We start from the raw sequence: 13,089 nt of genomic DNA, 5'->3' as shown, positions 1-13,089 counted from the left end.
TCAGATGACTGCTTGATTCTTATGTCTAATCTGAGCACTGGTAAATCAATTCATTTTTAAGATTTCAATGTATTCATTTGAATGGTTAATGGCAGAATAAAAAATGTTTCATGTACTTATTCACTGTCCAGATTTCCACAGCATCCTGGGTGGGCCAGGCCAAAGCCAGGATTCACGAAAACCATACAGTTCGTCCAGGTGGATGTCAAGAACCCAAGTACTTGGGCCATAATTTACTGCTTTTTAGGTGCCTTGTCAGGAAATTAGATTCAAAGCAGAGGAGCCAGTATTCAAACTGTCACTCAGAAATGGGATGTGGGTGTGCCAGCTGATGACTTAAACTCATAATGCCACAATTCTGGCCTTCTGGAGAAGACATTTTTTATAAGAATAGACTTAGGCAAGAATATGTGGATATACAGTTCCATCAAAAGCTGTAAATGGGACTATCTAAAGTTTAGTAAATGAAATTTTACATTTGATGTCTCTGAAATCTGTTCTTCTAATGTTTTCGTATTCTTGCTTAGATAAAAGGAGGCCAGAGATGATGGAAAACATCATAATGTGTGAGAAGGTTCCCCTGACAAAATGTCAATCTATCAAGGTTGAGAAACTCTATATTCCAAGCAGCAGAATTTCAAATGTAGAAGAAACAGAAACAACTTTAGGAGTGTTCATTTGAGTTAACAGATACAACATGAATGAACATTCGTTGTGTAGATGTAAATTCTGGCTGCTCTCTAGCTCAAGTTTTGTTACCATTAAGATTCAGTCACTTTAGATATTTCTTTGGTTTTTTTTGGTAGTATACTTTGGTTTTATTGTCACTTTTGATCCAAGTAATTTATCTTCATGTCTCGATAGTCAAGTGGGACACTAGTAACACATCAATGACTAAGGTCCCGGAAAGACCTGCCACCCACAGAGCTTCAGGCTGCACAGCCGGACCTGAGTGTTTATGGAACTTTGCTAAAGCGTCTATAGTAGCTTGAAGCAGCAACGTGGGACCTTGGCTAGAAATGCTAGTAGTACTGTTCTCAAAACAGATCAAGCTTCTTTGGCTGTCAATAGGGCAGGCCGTTGTCCCAACAGAGTGGCAGACTGAAACACTGAAGTGCAGATAGACTGGTCCCTTTAGAGCTTCCTAAATATACGGAAGGCTTCATGAATTCGCATGTCATCCTTGCACAGGGGCCATGCTAATCTCCTCTGTATCATTCCAATCTTAGTAAACATGCTGCCAAAGTGAGCACCACTCTAGATATTACTATTGTGCTCCATGATATCTGGAAATTTCTGACAGGAATGAATTTCTTGGATTTTTTTTTTTTTAGAATCTCATCAGTTCCATGAGGTTGACTCTTAGTTTGGTAAAGCTCAGAGTTCTTCCTTATCATGTATATAGAACCCCAGCTGAGGACCTAGTGCTGGAACTGAGGCTGCTTGAGTTGGAGTGGACGGACCACTCCATAGCCCGAAAAATTAGAGCAAAAGTTAATACTTCTAACCTTATGTCTTCACATTTGAAATGAAGGAAATTAAGGCACCGCATTTATAGTGTTGTTTGTGAAGACTGATTGATACAAGAAGACTTTTACATGTCTGACATATGCTGAAGGCTCAGTAACTTTCTGTTGTATGATCACAGGCTGAGAATTCTATACTTCCTTGGTATCCAGAATGTGCCGACCAGACCAAGGAAATGTTGCAAATGATGAGGAGCATCGACTCTCAAACTCAACTGAAATCTTGATTCTACCACATATTTGTGATATAATTTGGGTCAAGTCCCCTATACTCTTGATGCTTTTGTTTTCTCATCTGTACAGTGGAGGTTATAATAGATATCTTACATAGTTCTTATGAGGATAGCTAAATTACTACAGGAAAAATTCTTAGAAGTGTGTGCCATGGCCTCTCTTTTTGAAGGGGGTTGTGTTCTGTGATCCTAAGAGAATGACTGAAATCATATATCATAAAGAATCCTGTATCTAACATTTTCCTATAAATACACATTGTTACTACAGAACTCTATATCTAAGATGCTTTTCTATAAATACCCATCTATTTAAAAAGTTTATTTTATTAGACACAGCAATAGATAATAATAATAGCTCACAAAATGGAATACTACAGCAGTTATTTAAATCATGCAGGCTAGTTATTTTTGGGATTATTATTTAATGCTTTCTTTATTGAATCTAAATGTATTCATTATTATTTACAGTTTATTTGAAAGTCAGGGTTGCAGAGTAAGAGACAGTGAGAACTTCCATCTGGTGGTGCACTCCACTGCTGATGATAGCTACAATAGTCAGAGATGGTCCAGGCTGAATTCAGAAGCCAAGCTTCATCCAACTTTTCCACACTGGTGGTAGGAGACCATTTGTGTGGGCCATCTCCTACTACTTTTCCAGGGAAAGGCACCAGTAACACATCTTGCAAAGGTGAGCCATTGTTAGAGAATGATCTGCATCTACCAAAGACACATTATAACCTGCCAAGATATTCTGACTTGGTCCCATGTTTCACAAACAACAGAAACATTCTGTCACTCCCTGTCCATTTCCAGGCTTCTTATGAGTCCTGAAAAGGGAGGAGATACTTCAGGTGAGAGGAAGTACATCATGTTGAAAGGGTTATTTGATTGACAGGTTGGTGAGTAGAAATGCACATTGTGGGGGAGGTATGCTCTCAACTCGTGACCCTATGTTAGCTACCTATCCGTCTCATCCCCCCACCTCTAGATTTCTGACCTCCAATCTATAAAGTTGCTGAAGGGTACATATTCATCCCACTTTGTGTAGCTACTTCTTGTTCATTAGGGAAATATACTTTGTACATTTCCCTGTCTCATCTAATAGGTCCCCACACAAGCCAGAAAATTTCTGGTCAGTGCGAATGGCTGTGCTCCACTCACTGACTTCACTACTCTGAGAAGTTATGGACTAGTTCTACCCTTTGAAGCAGTATTTGAGGTCCTCCATTTTTTTTTACTTGAATATGCAGACTTATCTTTGGCTGTGCTCCTGGGTGTGGTTCTCTCCTTTGCACAAGGGTCTGCAAAGCATGTCGTCCAACTTGCACCATACAGGCCTAGGTCAGCGCACTTCCCACTGGCTCTGCTCCCTGAGATCTGAGATCCTGAGGGTGCTAAGCCAACTGAACATAGGGGAACAGGCTACTTACTGATATCAAATGTGGCACCTTCATTAAGTGGGACATTTGGCTGCCTGGTGAGGCCACGGTACCAACCATGCCTGCATGGCTCCCAGGCTGTAGGGACTGGGCAATTGTGGCCATAATTGCAGATAGTTCTGTGGAATGACCAAGGCCATCCAACACTCTGGCTCATTAGGGCCATAAAGCTCGTGCCAGCTCATTCCAGACAGGAAATTGTCAGGCAACAAACCACAGTCCACACAGCTGTCAGAACATAGGCTCTGATGCTTGTTGTCACAATTCCAAGTAGTGTGGCCAGACTTCTGACCCAGACAACACTGTTCCCAGGTTAGGAACTGAGCATTTGTGGCCAACATTCCAGTTTGAGCAGCCAGGCCATCAACCCAAGACCCCCAGACCCCTGCCAAGGCCAATGGACTCCCAGGATGCAGTTGCTAGTGCGTGACATAACCAGTCTTGGCAACATGACAGGGAAAGCAATATAGGATTGAGAGGTCTTCACCCACCTAAATGGCCCACACACTTCCAAGACTTTCTTAAGAGACACAGAGAGATAGAGTGAGAAAGGAAATCATTTAATGCTTTGAAATCATGATTTATCCTGGATGAAATTATAGAAAGCAAAATAAACTTGAGATAAGGGGAACTTCCAAACCTTGGAATGTAATGAACTCTGGATCAGTGCTGTTCCTGAGAATAGAAGTTCATAGTTGAAATAACATAATTAAGACTTTTATCTGGGAATCAGGACACCTGTCTTGGGTTCTATGACCTTATTCGGACTTAACATTCCAATAATGGACGGCATTTCTCACCATGTGGGTTTGTTACGTGTGTTCCCAAAACCCCATGGAACAGCAGACACGTGATGTTTGCATATGATACTGGACTATCTTCCATCTATTACAAAGTTGAATTCTAAATTTAGAATTACTTATTTCCAGGGAAATCATTCCTTAACACCTTGAAGGCATTGGTGACAATGATAACCTGGAGGTATAAATATCTGGAGGTGAAAAGCCAGACACTATTCCCCAGCCCAGCTCCAATCAGCAACCATGAAGACCCTCATCTTCCTCGCTTTCCTGGGAGCTGCTGGTGAGTCTCTTCTAATTCATTTTTGGGTGATTTTTGCTGAGTCTTTAGTGAGTGAATCCGTTAAGTGTCTATCATATGTGTGAGTTTGTGTATTGATAGATGGCAATGGATGCTGAAACATAGTATGTCCTCAGGAAGTTTAAAATACTGAATGACCAACATAGAGCACATTTTGAAAGATACTTAAAAATCTCAATTGTTGGTGTGAGTTCATGGTGAGCAGATATGCTCAGAATAAGATACAAAGAAGCAGAACTTGCTATAAATTTCCAAGTGATGTCTACGAAGGAAGAGAAAAAAGGAAAGGATAGTTTACATTAAAGACGTGCTTGTCCTGATTTTTCTAAGGATTTGGAACTAATAATGTGTTCTTCGTGGTGTTTTTCTTGAGTGTCAAAGCCAGAGTCCCTTTTATATTAAAGGGATGATTGGAAACAAGACATATAAAAGCAGAGAAAGAGGGAGGGAGAGGAAGAGAGAAGTCATCTGTTGTTTCACACTCCCATTATCTCCAAAGGGTAGGGCATCTGCTGAGGTATCCCAATATCTGCAAAGATAAGCCAGGACTCCAGAATTCTCTCTAGGTCTCCTGCTGAAGACTGAAGGAGTCCAGTTGCTTCAACCTTCATCTGCTGCTTCCTAGGATATGCAATATAGGACACCTGAATGCAGCAGAGAATGCGCACTCTGATAGGGGCGTAAAGGCCGTAAGGGGCAACTTTACTACTGCGACAGTTAGATGCATTTCATGAAACCTTGGCCAATGATGTTTTTCCTATACAAAACAACATGTCATTCAACGACAGCAAAACAAAATAATGAAGATACTCCTATTTGATATTATTTATGCACTATTAAAATTCTAAAATGTCCCAAAATAATTGGGTACAAATTCAGTATAGCTAACTATGTATTTAAAATATTCGTCCTAAAGTTATTTTTTAAAGTTTTATTTACTTTTATTGGATAGGGAGATTTACATAGAGAAGAGGAGACAGAGAAAAGATCACTCATCCACTGGTTCACTCTCCAAGTGGCCACAACAGCTGCAGCTGAGCTTTTTGGAAGCCAATAGCCAGGAACTTCTTCTGGTTCTACCGTTTGGGTGCAGGGTCCCAAGGTTTTGGACCATTTTTTACTGCTTTCTCGGGCAACAAGCAGGGATCTAAATGGAAACTGGAGCAGCTGGGGCACAAACTGGCTCCCAAATGCAAACGTGGTGCACACAAAGCAGGAATTTAGCCACTGGGCCAACACTCTGGGACCCTAATTTTTTTTTTTATACTTGAATAATGGGGAATGTAGAAAACTTTTGAGCTGCATGAAAATGAGATAAATCATTGAAGTCCACTATGCCATGTCAACTGTGTTAACAAGGCTCAGAAATGAAGTTGAGTCAAATGTAAATTTTGAAGAAGGAAATCGAGGAATTCTGTGTAAAGTGTGCTAGAGTCGGGAAGCAAGGTTGAAGTAATAAAATAACTCACTTCTTATTTCCTAGAAAGACAGAATAATTTCAGTTGGCTGCTAAAAAACAAAATGCTTCCTTTCTCTGACTTGCTGAGAATAGCTAAGGCATGTCAACACCCCGATCAATTTCCACACACAATACCGTGACTCCTACAAAGCTTCACTTCTCTTTGCTGCTCTGTGTCAAAGCTGTGTCAAGGTGCTCTCTCTCTCTCTTTTTTTTTAAAGATTTATTTTACTTTTTTTTTTTTTTGCAAAGTCAGATATACAGAGAGAGGAGAGACAGAGAGGAAGATCTTCTGTCCACTAAAATTCACTCCCCAAGTGACAGCAATGGCAGAGGCTGGGCAGATTTGAAGCCATGAGCCCAGAGACTCTTCCGGGTCTTCCATGGGGGTGCAAGGTCCCGAGAATTTGGACCATCCTTTCCCAGGTCACAAGCAGGGAGCTGGATGGGAAGTGGGGCTGCCGGAATTAGAACCGACACCCATACGGGATCATGACGTCCGCAGGCTTTAGCTGCTAGGCTACCATGCCGGGCCCCATAGTATTCTTTATAGCCCCACTTGTTTGTAGTTGGGACACTAAACTATGTAATAGATCTCTCAGATATTTGTGTTTCTTTGCTTGTATGTTAGTGTGCATTTATGGAGTTATACATGTGCAAAAATCACATAGATATGGAATTTAAAGTGTGAATTAAACAACAAGATACATACAAACAAAATAACTATCTAAAAGCTATGTAATAATAGGTTTTCCAAAAATTACCTAAAGATGTCCCTTACTGATACTGCGGAAAAAGAAAACTTTGTACCTTTCAGGTTAATCCAAAAAAAAAAAAATAAAATGGGGTAATAAAAATTACAAGATTGATTCATTTAACAAATAATTCTCTGAAATTCCTCCATCAGTTGCTTTCCCCACCAGCAGTGATGATGATGATGACAAGATCGTCGGGGGCTACACCTGCACAGCACACTCTGTGCCCTACCAGGTGTCCCTGAACTCTGGCTACCACTTCTGTGGGGGCTCCCTCATCACCAGCCAGTGGGTGGTGTCTGCAGCTCATTGCTACAAGTCGTAAGTGATCAAGGCTCACACTCCTCTATTCTGAGATCAGCTGATTCTATATACCAAAGCACTCTGCAGTGACCACTCTAGGCATGCTCTTTGGGGACAAAGCACTCAGGTCAAAATGGAAAATGGCTCTAGAGACACAAAAATGCACCCAGTTGCCAAATATTAAAAAATAGCATGACTCGTTGCACTTCTTCCCACTCTGTCATATGACTAATGCCAACTCTTCTACCTGAGTCAGAGATCCCTAACACAGGAGAAATTGTGGGTCCTGATGAATTTACCAACTCCGCATTCATTCACAATGGGTTGTGCGACTCCATAGTTCCCAAACCTATTCCTCACTATCCTAGTAAAATGGAGAGTTTTGAGTCTGCACAAGCACTGGCATTTCCGTAAGTTGTTCTCTTCATGCAGCTTAGTGGCAATACACTCAGTATGGACTGTGAATCAATACCAGAAGAGAGTGGAATGTTCATTTTGGTAGGGTTAGGGGAAGGAAAACAGCTCAACTTGCATGCTTAATAAAACTTGAACCTTTTTATCCAGTTCCATCCAAGTGCGTCTGGGAGAACACAACATTGCTGCCACTGAGGGCACCGAGCAATATATTAGCTCTTCCAAAGTCATTAAGCATTCTTCGTTCAGTTCATCCACACTGAACAACGACATCATGCTGATTAAACTGAGCAAGGCTGCCACCCTCAACTCCAACGTGGCCACAGTCAGTCTGCCAACATCCTGTGCATCTGCGGGAACTCAGTGCCTTGTCTCTGGCTGGGGCAACACCCTGAGCAGTGGCAGTAAGTGTCGCCTGGAATAGAAATGCTGAATCTTTGTGAAAGGCATGCGGATGGTCAGTTAGCTCCAACTGTCACTCATGATGAGATGCCCAGTGGCGAATTTTGAGATCTTGAGAGTCTTAAAATGCATATAGATGGAAATAGGGAGGACATTTTCCATGTTAATATACCTAAGGCACATGCTAACAGTGACCATGATCAGGATTTTAGGGAGTATAACATAAATGGGGTGGGTGATAGGCAAAAATCCAAAGAGGTCAATAAGACAGAGGCTATGGGATATGGGAGTAAAAGAGGTACATCCCTGCGTGAGAAATGAAGTCTCGAAGCTCCAGAACATGGTGAATCCGTGTTGTCAAAGAAAGAGCATGCTTATTGGAAACAGTTGAATTCATGAACTAGAAATTATTGGAACACTGAGAGAACGAGCAGAATACAAGACAGTGATGTGTGATTGGGAGAGAAATTTCAAGGATCCCTGTGCTAATTGTCTTCCACTTTCACTCTTGCCTTCCACAGCCAGCATGCCATCTCTCCTGCAGTGTCTAAATGCACCCATCCTCTCTGATTCCTCTTGCAAGAGCTCCTATCCCAACCAGATCACCAGCAACATGTTCTGCTTGGGCTTCCTGGAGGGCGGAAAGGACTCCTGCCAGGTGAGCGTCTTTGTGCTCCTCCAGCACTCAGGCTTGCTCTTCTCCAGCCGAGTTCCCCTTTTCTGAAACACACAGGATTGTATGAGCATCCCAGGAATGATGGTGAGAGACGAGGTCCAGCTTTGGATAAATCATAGGTTTTCTTTCTGCGATATTAATTGCTTGAGTCGATTGTAAAGTGAGACACAAGTAATGCCAAGAAACAGTATATGCAGATATTCTCTGAGCCTTTGATGAAGGATATCATTGAAGGGAATCCTCATAAGACGATCAGAGATGACTAGGTAGCATTGAAACGATCTTGGATTCCACCACCTTGACCTTCCAAGTTACTAAGTAGAGAAGAGAGTCTACAAAGAGAAGTGTGCTACTGACATAGTAGACAGAGATTTTATTTCCAGAGGGAAAGATAGTGGTCCATGACCATCAGTAGCCAAGAAGATGGAAAGAACACCTACCACTCCATTCCCCCTCTCTACCCATGAACAAGAGCACTGATTGTCTCTCCCCCTGCTCAGGGTGACTCTGGTGGCCCCGTGGTCTGCAATGGAAAACTCCAGGGTATCGTCTCCTGGGGCTATGGCTGTGCCCAGAAGAACAAGCCTGGAGTCTACACCAAGGTCTGCAACTACGTGAGCTGGATTCAGCAGACCATTGCTGCCAACTAAAACCCCTTTGACTCTCCACAGTCCACCCTGTTAATTAACTTTTGTTTAGTCCCTGAAAACAGTAACTAAATAAAAACCTTTTTCAGCACCACGTTTGTGAAGAATGGTCCTTTGTTAGAACTATTGAACTTCCTCTTGAACCTTGCTTCTGAGTAAAAAGGTGGCTGGAGGGAAGGACTTGTGTGTGACACAGTGAGGGAAACCACCTGCTGTGACAGTGCCATCCTATATCTGGTACTGGTTGGAGTCATGGCTACTCCCCTTCCAATGTAACTCCTTATTAAATGGCATGAAAAGACAGTGGAGAAGAGTCAAGTGCATGGGCCCCAGCTACCTTTCTGAGAGACTTGGAAGGAATCCTAAGATCCTGGCTGCAGGTATCCTTCTAGAAAAGTCTGCATTGCTAAAGTATCCCAACTTCAGGTGTTAGTCACACACATCCATGCAAAGCAGAATAGTGTAGCTTGGTTAACAACAGCTCATGTCTTCTTTGCTTAGTGTTTCTTGAAATGACACGAAAAGCACTGCCAAATAGAGCCATGCATCACTTTAATCATGAAATATTTCCTTTCAAGGAGTGAAGAAATTATTTTCTTCCTCTTAGTCTTTTCGAACCTCTTCCTCCTAGTCTTTTCGAACCTCTTCCTCCAGTGCCAACTCTGCCTGTGAACTTCCTTTCAATCCAACTTCTACCTGGACTGATCTGCCCAAGTCTACAGCTCAACTTTTCTGGAGTAGATTGTATTAGCTTTGTTTCTCTCCTGATGCAAACATGTTACACATGTGAATTCGATGTAGCTTCTCCAATATTGTTAGTCAAAATGAAAGCATGAGAGTCACCCTTCCTTTCTCCTTCTCTAACTATATCACTCATCAGTTATATTGAAAATACAGAAGATCTGGCTTAAACATCTCTCCTTCAAAAAACCTTCCCCAGTGTTGCGATTTTCAGAATGATCATGATTTTCAAATAGCTTTCCAATGCTTGTGAAAAACATTAATATTCCTCTATCTTGTGATCAAATATCATGCAGTGATTTTTTTTAACTTACTCTGTTTTGAGTTTACCTGTGTCTCACCATATCACATATCCACACACTCTAAAAACAATGTTTATGTCCTATTGGTTTTTTAAAAATATCTAGTGTTTTCCTTTCTCCCTTCTGCATGATGCTCACTGCAATCAGGTTCCTCCCATAGATTCATACTCAAAGGATGTTGGTGATAAGAGCAGAATAGCATGCACTTAGAGCATGCTGGAAATGTTGAGAAATAAAACCATATCTAGTTATGAATTTGAGGCCTGGGGTCCTGACAAAATTAATGATTGGCATCATGGCATTCCTGGGGGTTTTGCAGGTTACCTCTCCAATTCCAACTTTAAGGAAGGAAATAGTGGGCTATCAGAAATAATTGCTCTTTCCTGCAATGGGCTATACCTTGGAGGTGCTAGGGAAAGTCTTTGGGGTGAAAAGAGGGTTATGCTAGGAAGCAAGGAGTCAGCAAATGTCAGCATGTGCTCATAGCCAGTGAGGAGGGTATGCGCAAGTTCAGAGAGTGACAGTCTTCCTGGCGATTCATCAAGTACCGAAAACCAGGATTCTCAGTATTGGATGAAGGATTTGCCCATGTGGACAGGGAGGACACTAGAACATTAGAATTAACCTTGTAATACAGATTTGAAACTAGAGGCTCTGGGGTGCACTCACAGCTTTTCAGTATGGACACAGAGAGAATTAATGATCCTTTGAAATGTGTGTATATTTATACATGAATATGCACATGTATTTTTCCTAGCTCTGTTCTTTAGGATGCTTCAAAGCTCAGATCCTTTTCCCATATCCTGTTTCCTAAGGGAGACAATGAGTTCAGCCTCTCTTCATAACCGTATTGCATGGACGCGGCCCTGAGAGGGAAAGTAGATAAAGTGACTTAGGTTCTTTTGTGGTAGTCGATCCATCCTAAAGAAAGCACTTCTTCTTTTTTTTTTTTAAAGATTTTATTGTTATTGGAAAGCCGGATATACACAGAGGAGGAGAGACAGAGAGGAAGATCTTCCATCCGATGATTCACTCCCCAAGTGAGCTGCAACGGGCCAGTACGTGCCAATTCGATGCCGGGACCAGAAACCTCTTCCAGGTCTCCCATGCGGGTGCAGGGTCCCAAAGCATTGGGCCGTCCTCGACTGCTTTCCCAGGCCACAAGCAGGGAGCTGGATGGGAAGTGGAGCTGCCGGGATTAGAACCGGCGCCCATATGGGATCCCGGTGCATTCAAGGCGAGGACTTTAGCCGCTAGGCCATGCCGCCGGGCCCTAAAGTAAGCACTTCTGTAGTCTCCAAACTAGATGTTATCTAGAGACACATCTTACTGCTGTTGTAAGTCCAAAAGTGTTTTAAAGAAGGGATTACTGAAACTTGTCAATTCTTGCTAAACACAATAGCTTCTGGGCCAATGAACAGAAAGTCCTCGCCTTGAACGCACCAGGATCCCATATGGGTGTCGGTTCTGATTCTGGTGGCCCCACTTCCCATCCAGCTCCCTGTTTATGGCCTGGGAAAAGCAGTACAGGATGGCCCAAAGCTTTGGGACTCTGTACCTGCGTGTGGGAGACTCAGAAGAGGTTCCTGGCTCCTGGGTTTGGATCAGCTCAGCTCTGGGTATTGCGGCACTTGGGGAATGAATCAATGGATGGAAGATCTTCCTCTCTGTCTACCTCTCTCTCTTTCTCTCTCTCTCTCCATATATATATATATATATATATATATATATATATATATATATATATCAGACTTTGCAATAAAATAAATAAATCAAAAAAAGAAAAAAAAAGATAACTTCTGTGCTCAACTAAGAGCCCCTGAACCACATGAGAGACCGGGAAGAAACTTCTGGCTCCTGGCTTTAGACCAGCCAGTTCCAGCTACTTTGGTCTTTAAGGGAGTGAAACAGCAGACTTAAGATTGATCTATCATCTATCTATCTATCTATCTATCTATCTATCTATCTATCTATCTATCTATGTATCTATCTATCATCTATCATCATCTCTTTTGTCTTTCCCCCATCTCTCTGACTCTGGTTTTCAAATAAATTTTTTTTTAAAGAAAGGTCCTTTATTTTTGTCATGGGCTGGTTCAGTGATAAATAATGTTACAGAGGATAAGCACTGTCCTTGGGGATCCAAATGCCTCCTTGCTCTGAGAATTCTCCTGTCTCAAACTTTGCCCCTTATTCCCTCTCTCTGTGTTCCCAATTTTTTGTCGGTGGACTAGAGACAGCTGACTTACTAGGGAGTAATATACCTCTGTGACCTATAGGAGGAGCTGTGGCTTTGCCAAAGCTCCTGAGATCATAAGGGTAAGCCATAGAGAGGTGGGAGAAACAAGAGGAAATAAAATGCTCCATCGTTAGCATTTGTTAGCATCCTGGTTGGGAGTTGTGGGAACAGCCTGAAGACATTAAATGCATTCCACATCGAGCTTCCAAGGCCTGCGTGGTGTTGATTCAGCACTCCCTTTGGCTCAGTTGCTTAGGGCTATTTCCTGTTGCTCTGGTCCATGCTCAGTCCAGCATCCCAACTAGATGAGACACTCCCTGGTGGTACAGGTTGCTAGTTTGATCCTCAGCATTTGTGAATGGGGTGCTCCTAACTTAGCATTAAATTGCCGAGTCTTCCAAAATGATGTATCTATTTATTCGAAGGAGTAAGAGCAACAGAAAGCAGGAAAGACCCCTCTTCCCCCACCACATCACACATACAGACTCATAGAGAGAAAAAAAAAAATAAAAAAAGAGGTCGATCTATCCTTTGGTTCACTCCCCAAATGCTGGCAACAACAGGAGTTGGATTGAGGTAGAAATTCTACCTGGGTCTCCCAAGTGTATGACAGGAGTTCAAATACTTGAGCCGTCATCCGTGGCCTCCTAACTGAATTAGGAAGAATCTGGATTGGAAGCTGAAGTGTGGGGGTTTTAATAGGTTCTCCCAAATAGAGTGCTGGTAACCTTACTCAGGCTCCCAAATTACTGTATCATAAAATAATGCCTGGGGACTGACGTTGAAGAGCAGCTTCCAATGCTTACTCCTCATATTGGAGTCTAGCACTGCTGCTTCCAATCCAGTTTCCTG

General features: G+C 42.2%; 1 protein-coding gene and 1 non-coding gene across 2 annotated transcripts; one reads left to right on the top strand and one right to left on the bottom strand.

Moving 5' to 3' along the window:
• Positions 1 to 1,146: 1,146 nt before the first annotated feature.
• On the bottom strand, positions 1,147 to 1,253 carry LOC118760255 (U6 spliceosomal RNA). Its single transcript, XR_004996675.2, has one exon. It is a non-coding gene; the product is annotated as a U6 spliceosomal RNA (small nuclear RNA).
• Positions 1,254 to 4,133: 2,880 nt separating this feature from the next.
• LOC101523957 (trypsin-like) lies at positions 4,134 to 9,085 on the top strand. Its single transcript, XM_004594344.2, has 5 exons — positions 4,134 to 4,281; positions 6,666 to 6,834; positions 7,381 to 7,634; positions 8,154 to 8,290; positions 8,809 to 9,085. The coding sequence occupies exons 1-5, from the start codon at positions 4,242 to 4,244 to the stop codon at positions 8,956 to 8,958; spliced, it is 750 nt and encodes a 249-aa protein (XP_004594401.2). The 5' UTR covers positions 4,134 to 4,241; the 3' UTR covers positions 8,959 to 9,085.
• The last annotated feature ends 4,004 nt before the right edge of the window (positions 9,086 to 13,089 follow it).

This window comes from Ochotona princeps, chromosome 25, assembly GCF_030435755.1.
Source record: "Ochotona princeps isolate mOchPri1 chromosome 25, mOchPri1.hap1, whole genome shotgun sequence".
NCBI classification, from domain to species: Eukaryota; Metazoa; Chordata; class Mammalia; order Lagomorpha; family Ochotonidae; genus Ochotona; species Ochotona princeps.
Note: the sequence above shows the minus strand (reverse complement) of the source record. Positions and strands in the feature narration are given on the sequence as shown.